We start from the raw sequence: 24,154 nt of genomic DNA, 5'->3' as shown, positions 1-24,154 counted from the left end.
ATTTCACTGTTTTTATTTTTTTATTATTGAGATTAAGCATCTTTTCATTTCTATTGTGAATTGCCCATTGTTCTATAGGGCTGTTGTTTTATTCTTACTGATTTGTAAGAGCTCTTTACATATTAGGGATAGTAGCCTTTTTTCTGTTATGCTTGTTACACAGACTCTCTACTCTCTGCCCCCCAAGTTGTTTGGCTTTGGTTGGTGGTGGGATTTCTCCTCTCCCCCATATAGGAGGTTTCTGTTTTTTATAATTAGATTTATTGGTTTCCTTCCTTGTGCCTTCTGAGTTGAGTAGCATGCATTGGAAAAAGCCTTCTCCATTAAACAGAAGGGGTCGTTTGCCAGCTGTTCCGGATCTTTACTGTATTTGGAATCTGCTCATTCTAGTTGGGTCTGTGAAAGAAGATGGTGGGACCACATCTGATTTTTCTTTTTTTAAAGACAGCTTCAGGCCAGGCATGGCGGCTCATGCCTGTAATCCCAGCACTTTGAGGAGGCCAAGGCGGGCAGATCACTTCAGCCCAGGAGTTTGAGACTGGCCTGGGCAAAATGGTAAGACCCCGTCTCTATTTTTTTTTTTTTTCAGACAGAGTCTCACGTGCAATCTCAACTCACTGCAACCTCCGCCTCCCAGATTCAAGTGATTCTCTTGCCTCACCCTCCCAAGTAGCTGGGATTACAGATGTGCACCACTACGCCCAGCTAATTTTTGTATTTTTAGTACAGATGGGGTTTCACCATGTTGGTCAGGCTGGTCTTGAACTCCGGATCTCAAGTGATCCTCCCGCCTCGGCATCCTAAAGTGTTGGTATTACAGGCATGAGCCACCATGCTTGGCCTGACCCTGTCTCTATTGAAAAATAATAATAAGAAGAATAAATAAAAAATGTTTAAAAAGACAGCTTTCTTTCTCCCTGGAGGTCATGAACTAGAGAACCCTCCAAGTCCCCTCCCTCCCTCCAGGCAGACAGGTTGTGGGTGGCATTTCAAAGAGGCTGTTTGCTGACAACAATAAAAAAAAACAAGTTTGGGGTAACTGCAAAACTGGTCAAACAAGAAGGGTAATTTGGGGTTAAGGCTGCATTCTGTAGGAAAGGGAAGGCTTGAGAGCCTGGTAGAAACATGTCATGCTGTATTCAGAGCAGGTGCAGGCTTGAATTTAAACTCTTAGAGGCTGGGTGTGGTGGCACACGCCTGTAATCCCAGCTTCTGGGGAGCTGAGGCAGGAGAATCACTTGAACCCGGGAGGCGGAGGTTGCAGTGAGCCTAGATTGCGCCACAGCACTCCAGCCTGGGCAACGGAGTGAGAGACTCTGCCTCAAAAAAATAAATAAATAAATAAAATAAACTGTTAGAAAAGCCACCACATGCTTGGGAATTAAAATCGTCTTCTGGTTTCCTATTTTCTCTGAGTTCACAGGACCTCAAAGAAACATTCTTTGAGTTCAAAGAATGGTAACATTCTAGACAGAAAGGTTAAGGGTGTAGTGGAAGCAGCTTTGGCTCTGGAATTGTGTCTGAGTTCCTGGCACTCCCTGGAGTGTAACTTGGGCAAGTCATTTGGCTTTTCTGTGACTTGATGTCCTTGGACTGCACCAAAGGCAAACATAAGCCCAGAGCCTTGGGTGGGTGATGTTGAAACAGGCTTCAGCCCAACCATATACAGAGCACTTCCTGTTTGCACAACACCTCTGGGCTGTAGAAACCGAAGGGCCTGAACCTGGAGTGGTTAAGTCACTTGGCCAAACTCACACCAGAGCTGCGATTCAAACCCAGGACTGTGGATGCCACTGCTTCAGTGCCACTGCCCATGTTGACGCCACTGCTAATTGCAGGCAGCCCACCTCCAGATGCTTCCAAACCCACTTCAGCGTGCTTGTTTACATAACACAGAGATGCATGCAGAGCTGCCTTTCCTGCCGGTGGCTCCCTGTGGGTAGAGCATGGAAGTGAAGTCTGGGGTCTTGTTCCCAGCCCCTGCCTCGCCTCCCCTCTCTTCTGCTAGGCTCCCAGCCCCAGAAATGCATTTGAGGCACCACATTCCTCCCCTACTGTTGAGCGGGAGCTCTGGCCCTGTGCGGTGGCCCCACACACAATAACAGCTGCTGTTGGGGCCCAGCTTCTGCTGACCATGGCGGCCTCGTGACCCTCGTAGCGCATGGTCAGGAGAACACAAAACAAAAAGCCTTTCTCCCTGCCACCAGGGAAGGGCCGCTCAGAACTGCACAAGGATGCTGCATAACATCTTTCTGCGTCTCTGAAATGCATGTTGAATGACCCGAGTCATTGAGAAAAGCTAATAAGCCACCCATGGTCGATGGTGATCTGTCATCAAGCCCTGCCGTCATCTCTTCTTCACTGGAAGGCTTTGGTTGAAAACCAGCCAGTGGCAGTAAAAACAATCGTGGTCAGTGCTTTGAGCCCTCACTTTGCATGTGTGACACCTCTCTCTCACAGCAGCCCTGCAGAGGAACATCCTAGAAGGATTTCCGTTTTATAAACAGGGGAACTGAGGCCCAAGTCCCTTCACATATCCTCTGTCATCTGGGTTGGACAGGTGTTTAAAACCAGTGTGTTGGGTCAGTCTGAACCATAGGAGGGTGCAGAGATGGAGAGCCTGGAAGGGAAATACACTGACGGATTCCATGTTTCCCACAGTCCATTCATTCACTCATTCATTCATTCCACAGATGTCATACAAGTACCAACTAGGGTCAGGCATCTGCTGGGTGCTGGGGGCATAGCAGGGAACCTGGTCCCTGCCCTCTTCAGAGCTCAAGTCTGGTGGCAAGATTGTTGGTTTAAAAAACAAAGGTGTAACACATGTGACTATGATCACTATAACAGTGAAACAGATTTGGAAGAAAAAGTAGAAAAAGAAATAGAATTTTATGAGCAGAAAAAAAAACCTGACATTACTTTTTTCAGTATTTTCTATGAGAAAATTCAAACATGTGGCAAAGTTGAAAGAATTTTACAGCAAATAGTACTCGTACACCTATCACCTAGATGTTACCATTAATATTTTACTGTGCCTATCTATCCATATCTCTGTCCATCCATCCATCAGTCTAATGTAAGCCTTTGGACATTATGCATTTTTATATTTTATTTATTTATTTTTTTGAGATGGAATTTCACTCTTGTTGCCCAGGCTGGAGTGCAGTGGCTGTCTCGGCTCACTGCAACCTCTGCCTCCTGGGTTCAAGTGATTCTCCTGGCTCAGCCTCCCCAGTAGCTGGGATTACAGACGTGCACCACCACACCTGGCTAATTTTTGTATTTTTATTAGAGATGGGGTTTCACCAAGTTGGTCAGGCTGGTCTTGAACTCCTGACCTCAGGTGATCCACCCACCTCGGCCTTCCAAAGTGCTGGGATTATAGGCATGAGCCACTGCGCCTGGCCCACATTTTAATTTTTTTTAGAGATGGAGTCTCACTCTGTTGTGCAGGCTGGAGTGCAGTGACACAATCATAGCTCACTGCAGCCTTGAACTCCTGGGCTTGAGCGATCCTCCCACCTCTGGCTCCCGAGTAGCTGGGACTACAGGTGCATGCCACCACGTCCGGCTCATTATACATTTTGGGAAGATGAGGATGTAAAGCCGTCAGCTGGAGCTGAGGAACAGCCATACGTCCAGATGGGTTTTGCCAGTCCCCATGTAGCCCATCCATGGCACCTGCCTGGCCCCCTGTGAGGGTCGGAATTTGCACCCTCTGGCAGCACTGTAGTCACTGGCAGAGGAAAGAGGATCTTGGCTCTGGCGTTATTATGTAAGTTCAGAATGCATGGTCCTTTCAGAGAGGCAGCGGTAGTGGTGCTGGAAGAGAACACCTTCCAGGGCTAACAAGTGGCACGACCTCTCCAGGCTGGCCTCTACACACAGCGGAGGTCAGTGATCTGTCAGGTGAGGTTAAAGGGTGGCATGGAGTTGTCACCCCATTGATGCTTGGCAGGCCTGTCTGGGAGACCAGAGCACCCTGGATTCATTGCCTACACCCCTGGCGCAGCACCTCTGAGCAGCCTCTGACGTGACCACCCTAGGGAAGGCTCCAGCATGGCCCCTTGCTGGGAGATTTGCCTCTGCAGACAATGGAAAGAGGCTCAGTTGCTGAGAGGAGACTGCTCGTGGCACAGCGTGAGGACAGCATGCCCGGAGCTTGCAGCAGGTCAAGGTGGCAGCCCTGGCCCTAGTGGGGCCTCACAGGGGAGCACAGAGAAAGCAGCAGGGGCACAGGTCAAGGATGAGTCCCACTCGATGGAGGTTCTGGGGAATCCTCTGTCTTCCACGATGATGCCATTTGCTGGGTCACAGCACATGACCCTAATAATGATATGAGGTCATAAAAATGATTGAAGTTCAGGTACTGAGTGTTCACCACTCACCGGGCACTCTGCTACATGTGTTTGGTGCCTTATTTTATTTTTTTTGAGGTGGAGTCTTACTCTGTCGCCAGGCTGGAGTGCAGTGGCACAATCTCGGCTCACTGCAACCTCTGCCTCCCAGGTTCAGGCGATTTTCCTGTCTCAGCCTCCTGGGTAGCTGGGACTACAGGCGCCTGCTACCACGCCCGGCTAATTTTTGTATTTTTAGTAGAGATAAGGTTTCACCATGTTGGCCAGGCTGGTCTCAAACTCCTGACCTTGTGATCCGCCTGCCTTGGCCTTCCAAAGTGCTGGGATTACAGGCGTGAGCTACTGCGCCTGGCCTCGGTGCCTTATTTTTAATTTCTTAAAGAAGCATATGAAATAAGTACTATTATTGCCCCATTTGACACAAGAGGAAACTGAGGCACACAGCGGCGAGGAGACTTGCTTGGCTGGGGAGTGGTCGTGCAGGATTCTCACCCTGTCTGGCTGAATCCCTAGCCCACCTTCTTTCCATTGGGCTATGGGCTGTTTCCTTAAATGTTTAATGCTGTTTCTCTCATGCACCTCTTTTCATAGCTGCAATTAGAATGTTCCAGATGGCTGGCCAGGTGTGCAGGGTCACCCTGGGTGGAATTTGGCTTAAGGAAGTTCCACCCCTAGCCCTCTGCCCTCATGCGGTCACTTGGCGCCCACACTGAGGTCCCTGTCTGGGCTCCTGGGTATCGGCCTTTCACTCCCGTGGGATTGGCACCCACCTCTAGCCTGCTCTGGGGTCTTTGTCCCCTGGGCTCTGTAGCAGGCTTAGCAAGCTCACTTTTCTGGACCGCAACAAGGACAATGAAAAGGTGTCACAGAAGCCTGGTAATCTGTCTTCAGGCTCGAAGGTAAAGTCCACATCGAGCCTGCTCAGTAAAGAACCTGCATACTTCCTGCATGTAAGGAGCAAGATGTCCTGTGACAGCGTGCCATGGGGGTGACAAAAGAGGGAGAGGAGGAGAGGCAGGCAGCAGGCTGCTCACATTTCAGCAGATCCCAGCAGTTCTAGGCACTGCCAGGCAGTTTCCAGGTCTACATTTTATCAACTCCAAGGTGTTACCTATTATATGATCCGATATATTATAACCCACCAAGAAAGGAAAACGCCTCCATTTAAGAACATTCTACTGGGTGTGATGGTGTATCCCTCTAATCCCAGCACTTTGGGAGGCTGAGGCGGGAGGATCGCTTGAGTCCAGGAGTTGAAGCCTGCAGTGAGCTGTGATCTTGCCACTGTACTCCAGCCTGAGTGCCAGAACAAGACCCTGTCTTTATTTTATGCATTTATTTATTTTTATTTATCTTTCTTCAGTTGCCAAAGGACCCTGTCTTTAAAAACACACATAGGTGCATGCTACTATTGAAGACAATGGCGAGAACAAATTAAGAGGGCAGAAGTCCAGGAGTGTATTTCACATAGCCAGCCGAAAACACTTTAAGGCTACCAACAAAGAAAAACCAGTTACCACTAATCTTAAGAAGATAAACGAGGCTGGGCACAGTGGCTCACGCCTGTAATCCCAACACTTTGGGAGGCTGAAGCGGGTGGATCACCTGAGGTTGGGAGTTCGAGACCAGGCTGACCAACATGGTGAAACCCCATCTCTACTAAAAATACAAAATTAGCTGGGCATGGTGGCGTGTGCCTGTAATCTCAGCTACTTGGGAGGCTGAGGCAGGAGAATCGCTTGAACCCGGGAGGCGGAGGTTGCGGTGAGCTGAGATTGCACCACTGCACTCCAGCTTGGGCAACGGGAGCAAAACTCCGTCTCAGGGGGAAAAAAAAGTTAAACGTTATGAATGATGAAAAAGTCAACAGAGTAGATAAAGCTTTTGTATTCAAAAACTGCAATTACTTTTGCACCAATCTAATAAATATATGAGATTTGCACACTTCTTAAAAGGACTTTCTCTTGAACCTCTGTAGAAAGAACTGATTCCTCAGCAGCATCATGAAAATAAAGTAGTTAATATCGATGAAGCTACAAAATTAATGGCTCAGTTCTAATATAGTGGTGATGCATCAAATTCCCCCAAAGACCAATAAATTAAATGTTTTATACAATTAAAAAAAACACATTGTACAGCTCTAGAAAAAAATTATTTATATCCTTATTCTATGAGCTTTTTTCTATTATAAAAGTTAAGTACTTTTTTTAAAAAAATCTTTTTTGTTAAAAACAGACACATTAGCTTAGGTCTACACAAGATCCTGATCATCAAGATCTGTGCAAAAAAAAAAAATTTTTTTTGAGACAGAGTCTCGCTCTGTTGCCCAGGCTGGAGTGTAGTGGCGTGATCTCCCCTCACTACAGCATCCACCTCCCGGGTTCAAGCAATTTTCCTGCCTCAGCCTCCTGAGTAGCTGGGATTACAGGCGCAAGCCACTACGCCCAGCTAATTTTTGTATATTAGTAGAGACAAGGTTTCACCATGTTGACCAGGCTGGTCTTGAACTCCTGACTTCAAGTGATCCACCCGCCTCAGCCCCTCAAAGTGCTGGGATTACAGGCGTGAGCCACTGCACCAGGCCAAAAATTTTTTTTAATTAGCCGGGTATGGTGGTGCGTGCCTGTATTCCCAGCTACTCCAGAGGCTGAGGTGGGAGGATGGCTTGAACCCAGGAGGTCGAGGCTGTGGTCAGCTATTATCACACCACTGCACTTCAGCCTGAGTGACAGAGCGAGACCCTGTCTCAAGATAAACCTCAGAGAACAAACAAATACCATTCTGATTCTAGAGATGAATCAAATGTGTGTCTTAGGATTGGATTGTTTATTTCAAGCCATCTTCATCATGCCTCTGTGGTTGGTGCTGTAGCCTCATTTGCCAGATAGGAAACAGGAAGCTCAGAGAACAGAGCTGGGGGCTGCACCCAAGCCCATGCTGCTGTAGTAACATCCAGAACAACTCAGCTCTCCCCAGGACACACCATGTAATCCACCCCCCCAATGTCCCCACGGCCTGCGGTGGCCCTGAAAAATCACTCTTGCTGCGAATCTCAATCTGTCTTCTCATTTTGTCCCCAGATTGCCTTGGGTCCCCAGTGTTTACTCCCATCAAGGCAGACATAAGCGGCAACATCACGGTATGTACCTGGCCGGGCAGCCACAGCCCAAGACTTGCATCAGGAATCTAAGCCCACCTGGGTTACCAGCATCATGGTCCCAGCTGCAAGCTTCCCACCCCAAGGAAGGGAATGGAGACACGGAAGATGGGCCCCAAGCTTGTCCAATCAGGGCTCAATGTTCTCTGCCCTCCTCCACAGTCTTGCCATCTGGTCACCAGTCTAGGCTGACTGGAACCAAAGTCTAATTAAAGGGTTGACCCTAAGAAGGAACCTGCTGGTTCTTTCATCTATCCCCACCAAGTAAGTAAGCTCCAAAGTCTACAGTCAGCACTGGTCTGGCCCTCCCCTTCTCCAATCCTGGTAGTTCCTGATGCTGCCTCCCCAGCCATAGACTGCCCGTGAGAATCCACGTAGGGCCCAGCCAAGGGCTTGGGACACACTGCATGATCTCATTTCTTCATCCCAGCAGCCCTTTGAGGCTGGTCCTGTGTTATCCCCTTTTTACAGATGAGGAAGCTGAGACTCAGAGGGGTTGAAGGACTCACTTAAGGTCACAAGCAAGTAAGTGGACAGAGCTGGGATTCAGACCCAGGCCTACCTGGCTCCATCTCAGAGGCCTTCGTTCCTGGACTTCTTGGAATCCTCGGAACCTATTTCCACTTGTCCACCAAAGCAAAACTTCAGATACTTGGTGTCTGAGGCAGTGTCAGTAGTGGCTGGAGAACATGAACTCTGTACCAACTGTGTGACCTTGGGCAAGTCCGTGCTCCTCTGTGAGCCTCAGTGTCTCTGCCTGTAAAATGGGATAATGACAGCAACATCAGGGTTGCCACCAGGATCATATAAGGCAGTGCCTGTAAAGCATTTTGCAAATCCTGGCTCATGTGAACAGTCATAGTTATTGTTACAAGTCTTATCCCAGCTGTTCCTGCAGGGCAGGAAGGAGCAGGAGATGCCGGTAGGGTGCTCTTCACCCAGTGTGCGGGCCAGATGTCTATGGGGGCAGCTTACCCAAGGGGAAATCCTGTGTGCTCCATTTCAGAAAATCAAAACTGTGTACGATACCAACCCAGCCAAGTTCCGGACCCTGCAGAACATCCTGGAGGTGGAGAAAGAAATGTATGGAGCAGAGTGGCCCAAAGTAGGGGCCACACTGGCGCTGATGTGGCTGAAAAGGTGACGGGCTCAGGTGGCAGGGCCTGGGCTCTGTGCTGCAGAGGAGGGAAAGCAAACCTGTCACTGTTTAGCAGTGTCAGCTTAGGCTGGGAAGGTCACTTCCAAGCCCTTCCAGTGTGATGCTAGTTAATGGCTGGGAAAAGGCCTCCCAATGGCCGGGGCTTGCCTGACAGTGATGCTTCCTGGTTCCAGTCCCATCAGTATATGAGCATACCCTGATCTGGGCATTGTGCTAAGCTCTTTATATGCCTGATTGGGTTTCATATTCTGTGAGTTAAGTGTGGTAGCTATTCGCATCTCACAGAGGAGGCAGCTGGCGCTTCTGGAGGCCAAATCACGTGCCCATGTCATCCAGCACAGTTGTGCAGGTTGTGTACTGCGCAAAGGTGTCCTGTTTAGGGCTGGTCACGTGTACAAAGTGGATTTGTATGTTATGACAGTTTCTTGGTAGAAGTACACCATCTTGAGGAGAAGGGATTCTTTTATTTATTTATTTTTTTAGAATCCCGTTCTGTTACCCAGGCTGGAGTGCAGTGGCGCAATCTCGGCTCACTGCAGCCTCCTCCTCCTAGGTTCAAGCAATTCTCCTGCCTCAGCCTCCTGAATAGCTGGGATTACAGGTGTGCACCACCATGCCTGGCTAATTTTTGTATTTTTAGTAGAGACAAGCCCGCCATGTTAGCCAGGCTGGTCTCGAACTCCTGGCCTCAAGTGATCCGTGTGAGGCACAGTGCCCGGCCATGAGGAGGAGTTCTAATTTGCACAAATACATCCTATGGGCTGGTTTGAACTCATGCTGTTCTCTACCAGCTACAGACTCTTCAGCCCTTAAACTCAGTGCTCCTGCCCCTTAGAGCAGCCCACCCTGACTTGATCCCCACCCCACTGCAGGGAGGGAGGAGAGCAGCTCATCGGGGGACCCCAGTGGGACAGTGAGGGCCAGCAAAGGAAAGAGCCTGCTGGGGGGACAGTGAGGCAGGCAGGGTTCACATCCTGGCCTGTGACTAATCCTTTCTAGGGGACCCTCAGTGCTTTCCTCTGTGAAATGGGCTGATTGTGCCAAGCTCAGCCTCACAGGCCCCAGGGAAGCAAGAGATGAGATGATGTGTGCTAAGGGGCTGGCCCTGGTGAGATTTTCGATGTGGACTCCTTGTTGTACCCCATCCGCTTCTCCTGGCTCTCAAAACATCACCCTGCCCCTTGAGGAAAAGCTCGAGTGGCCATTGGAGGATGCTCAGGGAGGTCTCAGGCAGAGGAGCATCATAGCAGACTTAGAAAGATGCTGAGGGCTGGGGAGTGGAGGCGGGAAGCCTGGTACACGCGGGGCCAGTCTCGCCAGTGTGCCTGGTATATCCACAGCCCGTGGTCCGCGAACCCTTTGAGGGCCAGCGCTGTGGCTTCATTCCTCAAGCCTGATGGTTGCCTACCATGTTCCAGCCTGTGGGGGTCATGTGGACACAGAAATGGACAAGGCAGGCCCAGACCCACCCCTCGTGGATCTTACAGCCAGTGTGACTGTTGTCATGGGCCAGCACCAGGCCTGGAGGAGAGAAGGTGCTCGGGAGATAGTGAATGGAGCCAAGTGGTCACGTTACTTGTAAGCAGAAGGGAAAGATGATTAGGGAATAACCACTCCCTCTGGGGTGTGCATGTTCCTGGCTCACAGTAGGTGGCAAATTCAGAGTCCATCAGGGTCTTTCACGACAGGGCTGTGCAGGGTCCTAACGAACCTTCTCCTCCCTGGGCCACAGAGGCCTCCGCTTCATCCAGGTCTTCCTCCAGAGCATCTGCGACGGGGAGCGGGACGAGAACCACCCCAACCTCATTCGTGTCAACGCCACCAAGGCCTACGAGATGGCCCTCAAGAAGTACCATGGCTGGATCGTGCAGAAGATCTTCCAGGTGAGCCACCCCCACGGGCCCCAAAGGACCACCAGCTTGCAGATTCTGCTCCCCACTCTGCCCCTGCTTGGCCAAGGCTTCCTGGCCTGTGAGGCTGTGTTTACCCCCTCGGGCTCAGGAAGGGCTCCCTCATCTATTTGGGTGAGGCTAGTGTACTGAGAGGTCCCCCTCCCGTGCCCTTGGCCAGCCCCATTCACAGCCGCAGCGGGTGTCACTGTAGCTACTCCACGGTGTTTCTCTTCAGGGGCCTTGGCCTGCGAGGCCTGATGGCGGGGCGACGAGAAACCACAGGGAAAGCCCTGGAGGACACCAGGTCAAAGGTGGCCCAGCCTGATGGCCCCTCAAATTCACCCCTCAAATTCGGCCCCTCAAATTCAGCTCCCATCCCCCTGGGAGCATTTGCTGAAAGGATACCGGCCCTCTGGGTTCTTGGTGGCTTGTGTTGGGGTGACATTGCCCAGGGCTCCTGGAGGTGGGGCTTCAGCACCTGCCTGGTTAGGTGAGGGCCCTACAGTTGATCACCAAGCTGAGAGCCTGCTCAGGAGACGTGTGAAGGTCCTCTGGCTGCCCTGCGCCATGCCCTTCACCTGCTGCTTGCTGCCCTCATCTCACCCATGTGTTCCTGCCCAGCCTGTTCTGGCCACCCTTTCTGCTGCAGCTCCCTCTGCCTGCGCACCCTGGCGATCATGAGAACGAGGGGCTGATGGGCCCTGTTCAGTGTTCCTGTGGGGTGCAGTCTGCAAGCAGGCTGGGGCAGAAGCCAGTATGGTTACGGACAGGAAGAGCTGGTCATAGGGTGAGATGCGTGGCAGCCCCTGGGCCATCCACCCTGGAAGAGCTGTAGACAGGGCCCATTCCCATGGGCCCCTCGAGAGCTCCACAGTGCATTGCCCCTACAAATCCTCAAACCACCACGTCATTAGTAATAGTGTGTCCTGTGTACCTGGCCCAGGGCAGCTGCCCATGAATTGTAATCTTCACAAATGCACCACAAAGTGGGCACTGTTCTCACCTCCATTTCCCAGATGAGGACAGTGACGCTCAGACAAGGTCACACAACACAAAAATGGGGGGCTGTGATCCTACCTCCCTGAGCCTCAATATCATCTTTCAAATGGGTATAGAATAGGCACTACTCAAAGAGTCACTGTGACAATTAAATGAATTAATCAGTACATGGTTCACGTGGTTTACACTCAGTACATCAAAGCTATTACTTTTTTTTTTTTTTTTTTGAGACAGGGTCTCACTCTGTTGCTGTTGCCCAGGCTGGAGTGCAGTGGCACAGTCTTAGCTTACCGCAACCTCCACTTCCCAGGCTTAAGTGATTCTCCAGCTTCAGTGTCTTGAGTAGCTGGGACTACAGGTGCGAGCCACCAACACCTAGCTAATTTTTGTATTTTTTGTAGAGACGAGGTTTCACCATGTTGCCCAGGCTGGTCTCGAACTCCTGAGCTCAAAGCAATCCTCCCACCTCGGCCTCCCAAAGTGCTGGGATTACAGGCGTAAGCCACCACCCTAGCTATTACTGCTTTGATTATGAAGGAATAATATTTGGCCAGGTGCAGTGGCTCATGCCTGTAATCCCAGCACTTTGGGAGGCCAAGGCAGGTGGATCACCTGAGGTCAGGTTGGAGATCAGCCTGGCCAACATAGTAAAACACCATCTCTACTAAAAATACAAAAAATTAGCTGGGCATGGTGGCGGGCACCTGTAGTCCCAGCTACTCGGGAGGTTGAGGCAGGAGAATCACTTGAACCCAGTAAGCGGAGGTTGCAGTGAACCAAGATCACGCCACTGACTCCAGCCTGGAGGACAGAGTGAGACTACGTCTAAAAAAATTTTTTAAATAATATTTATACTTTCCTCATCCTATCAAACTCATGGCCTAAACTTTTTTTTTTTTTTGAAACGGAGTCTCACTCTGTCACCCAGGCTGTAGTGCAGTGGTGTGATCTCAGCTCACTGCAACCTCCGCCTCCCGGGTTCAAGCAATTCTCCTGCCTCAGCCTCTCGAGTAGCTGGGACTACAGATGCCGGCCACCACACCTGGCTAATTTTTGTATTTTTAGTAGAGATGGAGTTTTATCATACTGGCCAGGCTGGTCTCGAACTCCTGATCTTGTGATCTGCCCACCTCGGCCTCCCAAAGTGCTGGGATTACAGGCATGAGCCACAGCACTTGGCTAGCCTAAGCTTTTTATCTAGTTGTACCTTTTTTCTTCTGGCTCTGAAATTCTGTGAATTTTGAATTCTCTGTACTTTTCAAGTATGAGAGCAGCTCTGAAATTTAGGGACGTATCGCCCCCCTAAGGACAAAAGAGACCACAGCATATTTAGCAGTCGTCTTCCCAACTCAGAAAGTGAGTTTTCCGAAGGAGCAGTTCACCTTTTCTGGAGCACGGAACCCAGAGGGAAGAGACTCACCCATGCTGAACACCTACTGTGTGCCTGGTGTTGTGCTGAGTGCCTACTGTATGCCTGGTGCTGTGCTGAGCACTTTGTACCAGCCCCCTAATCCTTATAAAAGCAACCCGATTAGGTGACAGCCATTATCCCCATTTTGCAGGTGAGGAAACTGAAGCTCAGAGAGGCTAACTGACTTGCTCAAGGCTCACAGCTAATTGATGGCCCAGACTGGCATTTGCATCTAGGCTTGTCTGTCCCGAAAGCTGATGTCCTTCCTGCTGTCGCTCAAAGTACACCTCCCTTTTCCTTTCCCTTCCAACACCTCAAATAGCACAGCCCCCTGTCCAGCACAGACCCAGGGAAGACCCCTCCCAGAACCCTGGCCTGCTGGCCTGGCTCCTCAGCCCCCGCTAACGCTGTGCCTACCTCCCTTCTTGCCTGTCTCAAGGCAGCACTGTACGCAGCACCCTATAAGTCCGACTTCCTGAAAGCGCTCTCCAAGGGGCAGAATGTGACAGAGGAGGAGTGCCTGGAGAAGATCCGCCTCTTCCTAGTCAACTACACGGCGACCATCGATGTCATCTACGAGATGTACACCCAGATGAACGCTGAGCTTAATTACAAGGTGTAGGCATGCCCACTGCTGGACACGCCCCCGACTCGTGGCCACATGGAGAAACAGGCAAACCAGAATCACTGTGAATCAAGTCGGTGAGCTGCCCCTGGCCTGCGTCCCCCAGAGCGGCCCAGGGTCCTGCCAGAGTCTGCAGGGGACAGCCCTCGTTTTTTAAGTCTTTTTTTTTTTTTTTTGGTCTATTCTAAAGGACCAATAAATAATGATCTTACTTCCAAATCTCCTTGGAATTTCACGACAGCACAGACTGACTTTATACCTTCATTTCAGCGTGGTAAAAATCGATTAACACTTCTAATGAGTCAAGTCCTAGGGTTTTTTGGTTTTGTTTTGTTGCCAACGAGGAACACAGCTCTGGGGGAATGGTGTCATCCACCTCACTTTAAAAATAAGCACATGATGGCTGGGATCCGTGGCTCACGCCTGTAATCCCAGCACTTTGGGAGGCCGAGGCGGGTGGATCACCTGAGGTCGGGAGTTTGAGACCAGCCTGGCCAACATGGTGAAACCCCATCGCTACTAAAAATATAAAAAATTAGCTGGGCATGGTGGTGCACGCCTGTAGTTCCAGCTACTCAGGAGGCTGAGGCAGGAGAATCGCTTGAACCCGGGAGGTGGAGGTTGCAGTGAGCTGAGATTGCACCATTGCACTCCAGCCTGGGCAACAAGAGCGAAACTCTGTCTCAAAAAATAAAAGAGGCGGGTGGATCACTTGAGATCAGGGTTTGAGATCAGCCTGACCAACATGGTGAAACCCTATCTCTACTAAAAATATAAAATTAGCCAGGCATGGTAGCGCATGCCTGTAATCCCATCTTCTTGGGAGGCTGAGGCAGGAGAATCGCTAGAACCCGGGAGGTGGAGGTTACAGTAGCCGAGATCGCGCCACTGCATTCCAGCCTGGGCAACAAAAGCGAAACTCTGTCTCAAAAAAAAAAAAAAAAAAAAAAAAAAAAAAGCACATGACCTTATGAGGCTCTCGCTGTATTATTATTTTAAGGACTATAAAGAGTTTGATTTAAAATTATGCAGGGCCCCATGTGGGATTTTTTAAAAAGCAAACTGGTGTGTATTCTCATGTGGTTTGCACAGCCCAGCCTCACAGCACTATTATAAACCCTGCTCTTTCTGTCTTGCTAGACAGGTTTTTTTGTTTGTTTTCTTTTTTCTGGTTTTGTTTTGTTGTTGTTGTTTTACAGCTGAAACCAACCAGCAAGCCCTTGATGACCAAGAGGCGTTTCTTTCAAAGCTATAGGGCACAAACAACTGACCATAGATGACTCTGTTTGCATTCTTCTGCAGAATTATTTCCTTCAGGGACAGATTTTCCAACCTAAGAAACTACCTACTGTGTGTATTCTCTTGACGGGGAGAGATGAACCCTTCAGCTGCTAAGATCCAAGAAAACGCCTCACTGCCTTAACCTTAACTGTTCTTCCTGGCGCTAAAAAGAGCTGTATTTTTTAAAGTGCTGGGGCAAACAAAGCAACCCCAAAAGACTTGATGTGTGTTTTAAAAGAAAAAACCCAATGAGGAACAATTGGAGATTTTTATGCAGAAACTAAATAATCCTTAATAAATAAATATCTATTTTGGAATCACATCTGTGTACTGTATTGGTTCTTGATTTTTTTTTTTCTTTCCTGCATCAGAAATTACAACTGGGGACCCTTACAAATCCTACCAAGAATGTATTTTCTGGCCTTCATGGTTTTAAAATTTTATTTATTTATTATTTTTAAATGTTTTTGTAGAGATTGGGGTCTTGCTATGTTGCCCAGGCTGGTCCAATCTCCTGGCCTCAAGCAATCCTCTTGCCTCATCCTCCCAAAGGGTTGGGATTACAGGCATGAGCCACTGCACCAGGCCTGGCCTCCATGGTCTTAAAAAACAGAACTGGTTGCTGCATGGAGAAATGGGAGTTTCACATAAGAATCTTGGGTTTTGGCAGGGTGCAGTGGCTCACTTCTGTAATCCCAGCATTTTGGGAGGCCGAGGCGGGTGGATCACTTGATGTCAGGAGTTCGAGACCAGCCTGGCCAACATGGTAAAACCCCATCTCTACTAAAAATACAAAAATTAGCCAGGCGTGGTGGCGGGCGCCTGTAATCCCAGCTACTTCAGAGGCTGAGGCAGGAGAATTGCTTGAACCCGGGAGGCAGAGGTTGCAGTGAGCCGAGATCGCACCATTGCACTCCAGCCTGGCTGATAAGAGCGAGACTCCATCTCAAAAAAAAAAAAAAAAAAAAAAAATCTTGGGTTTCTGTAGCCATAAAAAAGAATGAGTTCATGTCCTTTGCGGGACATGGATAAAGCTGGAAGCCATCATTCTCAGCAAACTAACACAGGAACAGAAAACCAAACACTGCATGTTGTCACTCATAAGTGGGAGTTGAACAATGAGAACACATGGACACAGGGAGGGGAACAACACACACTGGGGCCTGTCAGGGGTGGTGGGTAAGGGGAAGGAGAGCATTAGGACAAATACCTAATGCATACAGGGCTTAAAACCTAGATGACGGGTTGATAGGTGCAGCAAACCACCATGGCACCTATGTAACTTATAATTAAAAAAAGAAAAGAACTTTGGGTTTCTAGCTTCTTTTGAAAAACCAGGCTGCCTGGTAGGAGCTGAGAGATGACTGCCCCCTTGGCTGGGCAGGGCAAGGGAAAGGGGAATCAGTTCTCCACTTTGCCTTAGTCTCCACCCATCCCTGTTGCTTCCCCACCCCGGACCAGTTTGCACTTTTTCATGGGCTGTTTTTTCTTATTCTAGGGTTAAATGTAGAGGGAAATATTTAATTTATTTTGTTCCTGCTCCTATCGAGCTTATAATCTAGTGGGCAAGATGGACCGGTAAATCAATAATGATGAAATAGAGTGGTCAGTTCCCAGAGGGTACCTGGAGCCTCAGAGGAGAGGCAGCGTCCTGGGATGTATCTTAGGGAACTGGGGCATGCACCGAGCCTCTGTGGAAGTTCGGGGGTGGGGGAAGCCTAGTAGAAGAGGAGGGGCAGGGGACACTTCAAGGCACAGGCAAAGACCTGGTGGCTTGACCCAGAGCAGGCTGTGTATGTGTGTGTCACATCGCAACATTAAGAGATTTGAACTTGACCCTGAAAATTATGGACACCTTCAAGACTCTTGTGTGCAATTGCATATACCCAGGTATATGCAGATACCCAGTTTGGAAAGCTCCCTCTAACGTGGTCAAGAGATGGAAGCCTGAAATAAGTTTCTTCCTGTCTGTGATTTTATTATATTTTCTCTTTCTCTTCCTTCCTGCCTGACTTCCTTCCTTTCTTTTTTTTTTTTTTTTTGAAGGAGTCTCGCTCTGTTGCCCAGGCTAGAGTGCAGTGGCGCCATCTCGGCTCACTGCAACCTCCACTTCCCGGGTTCAAGCAATTCTTTGCCTCAGCCTCCCAAGTAGCTGGGATTACAGGTGCCCACTACCATGCCCAGCTAATTTTCGTATTTTTAGTAAAGACAGGGTTTCACCATGTTGGCCAGGCTGGTCTTGAACTCCTAACTTTGTGATCCACCCACCTCGGCCTCCCAAAGTGCTGGGATTACAGGTGTGAGCCACCGTGCCCGGCCAATTTTATTATATATTTTAATAGTCCTCAGATTAGGGATGCTACTGTTCATTCTAAGCTCTAAATGCTTTTTAGGGTTTTTTCCCTTTGGATTTCTTAGAAATACAGAATTCTGTCTGTCCTTTTTAAAGTTATTTTTTATTTTTTATTTTTTTTTTTGAGACAGAGTCTAGCTCTGTCACCCAGGCTGGAGTGCATTGGCGCAGTCTCGGCTCACTGCAGCCTCCACCTCCTGTGTTCAAGCAATTCTCCTGCCTCAGCTTCCTGAGTAGCTGGGATTACAGGCGCCTGCCACCACATCTGGCTAATTTTTTAAATTTTTAAAAAAATGGTTGTTGTTTTTGGAGACGGAATCTCGCTCTGTCTCCCAGGCTGGAGTGCAGTGGCACAATCTTGGCTCACTGCAACCTCTGCCTCCCGAGTTCCAGTGATTCTCCTACCTCAGCAGGAGAGTAGCTGGGATTACAGGTGCGCACCACCACCCCAGCTAGTATTTTTGTATTTTTAGTAGAGACGGGGTTTCACCATGTTAGCCAGGCTGGTCTCAAACTCCTGACCTCAAGTGATCCATCCGCCTCGGCCTCCCCAAGTGCGAGGATTACAGGCATGAGCCGCTGTGTTCGGCCTTAAAATGATGTTTTCTTGGCCAGGCGCAGTGGCTCACGCCTGTAATCCCAGCACTTTGGGAGGCCGAGGCGGGCGGATCACGAGGTCAGGAGATCGAGATCATCCTGGCTAACACGGTGAAACCCCGTCTCTACTAAAAATACAAAAAATTAGCCAGATGTGGTGGCAGGCGCCTGTAGTCCCAGCTACTCAGGAGGCTGAGGCAGGAGAATGGCATTAACCCGGGAGGCGGAGCTGGCAGTCAGCCGAGATAGCGCCACTGCACTCTAGCCTGGGTGACAGAGCAAGACTCTGTCTCAAAAAGACCTTTTCTTTATGCCTCTAACATAATATGATGAGACCGGGAGGGCAATTTTTTTGTGGAAGGCAGGGATTTTCCCAGCCCAGCCCCCGTTCCTAGTACCTGCGGGGACCCTGGGAACATTTTGGGTTTTCTACCGCAGAGACAAAAGCCAGAAAGGCATCTATCCCCTTCCCATTTCATCCTTGTCAAAGTGGGACTGAGTTCCATCTAGGGCAGGGAGGAAACAACACACATTGATCACTATATAACAGGCCCTGCAAAAGTGCTCTACACAAATCATTTCACAACCACCTGAGACATGGACCTCAGTAGCCCCGTTTATCAGAGAAGGAAATTGAACCCCAACGGTGTGGCAAAGAGACTTGCCCAGGGTAACCCGGCCAGATATGGGGCCACAGAAGTTTCATGTCCAACTCCAAATCTCCCCTCAGCTGTGTTCACTTGTGTGCCAGCTGACAGTGAGCCTATTTTCAGCACACCTCCTGCCAGAGCGTTCCCACTGATGGGGTGCTGCCTTATCTGACCCAGGTTAACTGTACAGAAACCCAAATTAGCTCAAATGTTTGACAAGGGTTGACATTGACTTGTTGATTCATTCAATTAAAACTCACTGAGCCCATTACAATGCAACATGTCAAACCCATTGTAATACATCACTGTTATAGACAAGGAACTGAAATTCACTTTGTAACAATTAAACAGCAGAAGAACTTTTGTCTTTTTAAAGACAGGGTCTTGCTTTGTCACCTAGGCTGGAACGCAGTGGTGCAATCATAGCTCACTGCAGCTTCAAACTCCTGGGCTCAAGGGATCTTTCTGCCTCAGCCTCCCGAGCAGCTGGTACTACAGGCATGCACCACCAAGCCTGGCTAATTTTTTTTTTGAAAAGGAGTCTTGCTCTGTTGCCCAGGCTAGAGTGCAGTGGTGTGATCTCGGCTCACTGCAGCCTCCACCTCCTGGGTTCAAGGAATTCTACTACCTCAACCTCCCGAGTAGCTGGGATTACAGGTGCCTGCCACCACACCCAGCTACTTTTTGTATTTTTAGTAAAGACAGGGTTTCACCATGTTGCAGGCTGGTCTTGAACTCCTGACCTCAGGTGATCCACCCGCTTCGGCCTCCCAAAGTGTTAGGATTACAGGTGTGAGCCACAGCATCCGGCCCCAGCTAATCTTTAAAAAAATTTTTTTGTGTTGACTATGTTGTCCAGACTGGTCCATTTTTGTTTAAAGGCCTTTATCCATTCCTGTACGAAGGCTAGGATAATTTTAGAGCAACTGAGATAAAATGCAGAAATAGCAATCACATAGTTTTCAAAACTAACTTTGGGATTAAAGAGGAAGTATGCAGACAACTATACTTTGTTAAAGATTTATAGGAACAAGGAGATTTGGCTATTGTCACATGAGAGACCATTACCCAAGGACAAAGAAGTTTCACAAACTTCCCCCTGACCCTTGCTGGCACCCAGATGTCTGCCTCTTTCTTTCCCCCCTTACCTAACATATAAGACAAAGCCAAGCCCATATATACATATATTTTTTTGAGACGGAGTCTCACTCTGTTGCCCAGGCCGGAGTGCAGTGGCGCTGTCTCGGCTCACTGCAACCTCTGCCTCCCAGGTTCACGCGATTCTCCTGCCTCAGCCTCCTGAGTAGCTGGTACTACAGGCGTGCACCACCACGCCCAGCTAATTTTTGTATTTTTAGTAGAGACGGGGTTTCACCACGTTGGCCAGGATGGTCTCGATCTCTTGACCTTGTGATCCGCCCGCCTCGGCCTCCCAAAGTGCTGGGATTACAGGCATAAGCCACCACGCCTGGCCCAAGACCATATAATTCTAAGAGGGCTCTTGAGAACATTTAGGCCATCTAGGTTTGCTGGCTCTCCAAAATAAAGTCGCTTTCCTTGCTCCAACTCCTGGCCTCTCGACTGAGTGGCTGTCATGCAGGGAGCAGGAGTTTGGACTCGGTTACAACTTCACCTTTCAGAGGTTCAGTTTCCTTATCTGTAACACACAGGTCTTGTTGTGAGGCTTCAATTAAATGTTACCATTTGTAAGGTAATTAGAACAATGTTTGGAGCATAATAAGCTGCCTTAGTAGGTGTTCAGGTGTTCAATAAAACTGCAAGGATATATTTACGTGATGTGGGGCGTACGCTGATGAGATCAAATACTGGAGTCCTGTGTCGGCTGTCTACTAGGGAAGTAGATTTGGACAGCTCACTTCACCCCTCTGAGCCTCAGTTTCCTCATCCATACAATGGGAATACCAACAGTTTCTAGCTCACCGAGTCAATGAAGCTGCCCGGGCAGGGGCTTATCTGCATAATCTTTCAATGTTGACCCAATTACCGTCGTTTGCAGGAGGTTATATGGGGACACCACCCTTCAGTTTTGCTGGTTGGTGGATGGGTTCCCGGGTTCACGCCGGTCCCACAGCCCTGCGCCTGCGCATTGAGCGCTCGCGCCTGAGCCCCTGCTGTTCCCACGGGCCCGGTAGGTGGCGCTGTCCCCACTATGCCGCAGAGGCAGAGCTGGGAGGCCCCGCCAGGCCCTGCGCCTGCCCACATCCCACCAGGCTCCCTCCCGCTCCCAAAGTGGGTGGAACGGAGGGAGGGCAGGAGGGGCAGGAGAACTTGTCTTCCTACCGTGCTTGGGCTGTTTCCTAAGGGCTAAATGAGAAGGCTCACTTGCACACTGTTAGGAAAGTTTGCAGCTCCTCCAGCAGGTGCCTCGGGGCCCTGAGTTCACACCTGCCTCAGTATGGAGGGTCATTAGGTGTGTCCTGTTATTTTCACTGCTACTACTGCCACCAGCACCACCACCACCTAACAGTTCTTGGGTTCACGTCCAGATTCTGTAGTAGCTTCTTTGTAGTTGTGTGCCCAGGACAAGTCAGTTCCCCTCTCTGAGCCTCAGTTTCTGCATCTGTGAAATGGGACAGAAACATCTCAAAGGATTACATGAAATAAGGCGTGTAAAATACCTGACACATAGAAGATATTCAATAACTGGATTGTGTTAATATTTTTATTAATTATGATGCTACAGCCTGCCAAACGCTCCTGAAAGGACAACTGGTTCTTAATGCAGTTAGTTAAACCGGATCATTTTCACCTACTCCCTGTTCTTGTTTGTTTGTTTTGAGATGGAGTCTTGCTCTCTCCCCCAGGCTGGAGTGCAGTGGCATGATCTCGGCTCACTGCACCCTCTGCCTCCTGGGTTCAAGTGATTCTCCTGTCTCAGCCTCCAGAGTAGCCAGGACTACAGGCATATGCCACCACGCCCAGCTAATTTTTGTATTTTTGTATTATTATTATTATTTTTAGTAGAGACAGGGTTTTACCATGTTGGCCAGGCTGGTCTTGAACTCCTGACTTCACGTGATCCGCCCACCTCAGCCTCCCAAAGTGTTGGGATTACAGGCTTGAGCTACCACTCCTGGCCTACTCTTTGTACTTGAAGATACAGTAGGGCCCTTCTCAACACATCAACAAGGAACACTCCAGAAAATGTTGTGCATTCTCAACTCTCACTCTGCCCTGATCTGCTGTGTGACTCTGGGCAAGCCTCTTCTGTCCTCTGGGTCTCAGTTTCATCTTTAAAATTGGGATTAGCAACCTAAATGTCCACTGATGGACAGTGGAGAAAGAAAATGTGGTATATACACACAATGGAATACTATTTGGCCTTATGAAAGAATGAAATCATGTCATTAGTAGCCAACATGGCTGAGAGTGGAGGTCATAATGTTAAGTGAAATAAGGCAGGCACGGAAAGACAAATATTGCATGTTCTCACTCGTTTGTGGGGGCTTAAAAAAAAAGATCTCATGGAGATAGAGAATAGAATGATAGGCCAGGCGTGGTGGCTCACGGTGTAATCCCAGCACTTTGGGAGGCCGAGGTAGGCGGATTACTTGAGGTCAGGAGTTCGAGACCAGCCTGGCTAACATGGTGAAACCCTGTCTCTACTAAAAATATAAAAATTAGCTGGGCGTGGTGGTGCACGCCTGCAATCCCAGCTACTTGAGAGGCTGAGGCAGGAGAATCACATGAACCCAAGAGGTGGAGGTTTCAGTGAGCTGAGATCACGCCGCTGAACTCCAGCCTGGGGGACAGAGCTAGACTCCGTCTAAAAAAAACAAAAGTTTTTTTCGAGACTCGAATGGTAGATACCAGAGGCTGGGAAGGATGTGATAGAGGGAGGGCGGGATAAAGAGGTTGGTTAATGGGTACAAACATATAGTTAGGTAGGAGAAATAAGCCCCAATATTCCATAGCAGAGTAGAGTGACTACTATAGTTAGTAACAATGTATTGTATATTTCTTTCTCTTTCTTTTTTTTTTTGAAACAATGTCTGTCTCCATCGCCCAGGTTGGAGTGCAGTGGCCCAATCTTAGCTCACTGCAACCTTCACCTCCCAGGCTCAAGCCATTCTCCTGCCTCAGTCTCCCAAGTAGCTGGGATTACAGGCATGCACCACCATGTCCAGCTAATTTTTGTTGTTGTTGTTGTAGTTGTTGGAGATGGAGTCTCGCTCTGTCTCCCAGGCTGGAGTGCAGTGGCACGATCTTGGCTCATTACAACCTCCGCCTCCTGAGTTCCAGTGATTCTCCTGCCTCAGCCTCCTGAGTAGCTGGGACTACAGGCATGCGCCACCACGCCCAGCTAATATTTTTGTATTTTTAGTAGAGACAGAGTTTCCCCATGTTAGCCAGGCTGGTCTCGAACTCCTGACCTCAAGTGATCTGTCCTCCTTGGCCTCCCAAAGTGCTGGGATTACAGGCGTAAGCCACTGTGCCCGTACCTAATTTTTGTATTTTTTGTAGAGATGGAGGTTTCATCAGGTTGGCCAGGCTGGTCTCGAACTCCTGATCTCAAATGATCTGCCTACCCTAGCCCCAGAAAGTGCTGGGGTTATAGGTAGGAGCCACAGCGCCCAGCTTGTGTATTTCAAAGTAGCTGGCAGGGAGGACTTGAAATGTTACCTACTCATAGAAATGATAAATACGAGTGAAGGATACCCCAAATACCCTGACCTGATCATAACACATTCTGGACACGTAACACTCACTTGTACCTCATAAATATGTAAAATATTTTCTGTCAATAAAAAAATAAGTAAAAACAATATACACTACTCTGGTAACAGGAACACGAAAATCTCAGACTTCACTGCCATGCAATTCATCCATGTAGCCAAAAACCACTTGTTCCCCAAAAGCTATTGAAAAAAATACATATACATAAATTTAAACTTAAATAAAAATAAAGTAAAATTGGGATTAGATAGTTCAAAGTTCCTGCCCAGCTCTGACAATCTACAATGGATACCTTTTTTTTTTTTTGAGATGGAGTTTCTCCCTTGTTGCCCAGGCTGGAGTAGTGCAATGGCGTGATCTCGGCTCACTGCAACCTCTGCCTCCCAGGTTCAAGCGATTCTCCTGCCTCAGCCTCCCGAGTAGCTGGGATTACAGGAGTGCGCCACCACGCCCAGCTAATTTTGTATTTTTAGTAGAGACAGGGTTTCTCCATGTTGGTCAGGCTGGTCTGCACCTCCCGACCTCAGGTGATCCACCTGCCTTGGCCTCCCAAAGTGCTGAGATTATAGACATGAGCCACTGCGCCTGGCCAATGGATACCTTTTACCACTGTATCCAGCTCCTGGTTTGTATTTATAAGTTCAGTAAAATCTACACTCTGCTTCTGACAAGGAATAGGGCCACACGTGCAAATACACTTAGCACAGCGCCTCCTGCCAGGGGGTGCTGGATAAAGGGCAGCTGTGAAGATGATGAACCCTTAATCAGTCCTTGATCTGACCCAGAGAAGATTGTTTGGAAGGGATAGTCATTCAACCTGTTTGCTGAGCACTTACTATGTTCAAGGCTCTGAACTCGGCTCAGGGGATCTTGCAAGAAGACAGATAAGGTCTCTCTTTCTCTGTCTTTTTTTTTTTTTTTTTTTTTTTTTCAGACAGAGTCTCGCTCTGTTGCCCAGGCAGGAGTGCAGT

The 24,154-nt window shown here is 48.9% G+C and overlaps 1 protein-coding gene across 5 annotated transcripts in view; it reads left to right on the top strand.

Annotated features, from left to right (window-relative positions):
- Nucleotides 1-15,205, top strand: part of GLTP (glycolipid transfer protein) — a 30,507-nt gene extending 15,302 nt beyond the window's left edge. For 2 of the 5 annotated variants that reach the window (XM_063712252.1, XM_063712253.1), the window contains 4 exons: nt 7,442-7,500; nt 8,525-8,658; nt 10,410-10,560; nt 13,419-15,205. In XM_063712252.1, the coding sequence (XP_063568322.1) occupies nt 7,442-7,500; nt 8,525-8,658; nt 10,410-10,560; nt 13,419-13,601 (527 nt within the window). In that variant the 3' untranslated portion in view covers nt 13,602-15,205. The remainder of the gene's footprint in view (nt 1-7,441; nt 7,501-8,524; nt 8,659-10,409; nt 10,561-13,418) is intronic. The other 3 variants (XR_008512386.2, XM_054528212.2, XM_024257347.3) reach the window with 3 other exon arrangements.
- The last annotated feature ends 8,949 nt before the right edge of the window (nt 15,206-24,154 follow it).

This window comes from Pongo abelii, chromosome 10 (assembly GCF_028885655.2).
Source record: "Pongo abelii isolate AG06213 chromosome 10, NHGRI_mPonAbe1-v2.0_pri, whole genome shotgun sequence".
NCBI classification, from domain to species: domain Eukaryota; kingdom Metazoa; phylum Chordata; class Mammalia; order Primates; family Hominidae; genus Pongo; species Pongo abelii.
This window is presented reverse-complemented; position numbering and strand designations above follow the sequence as displayed.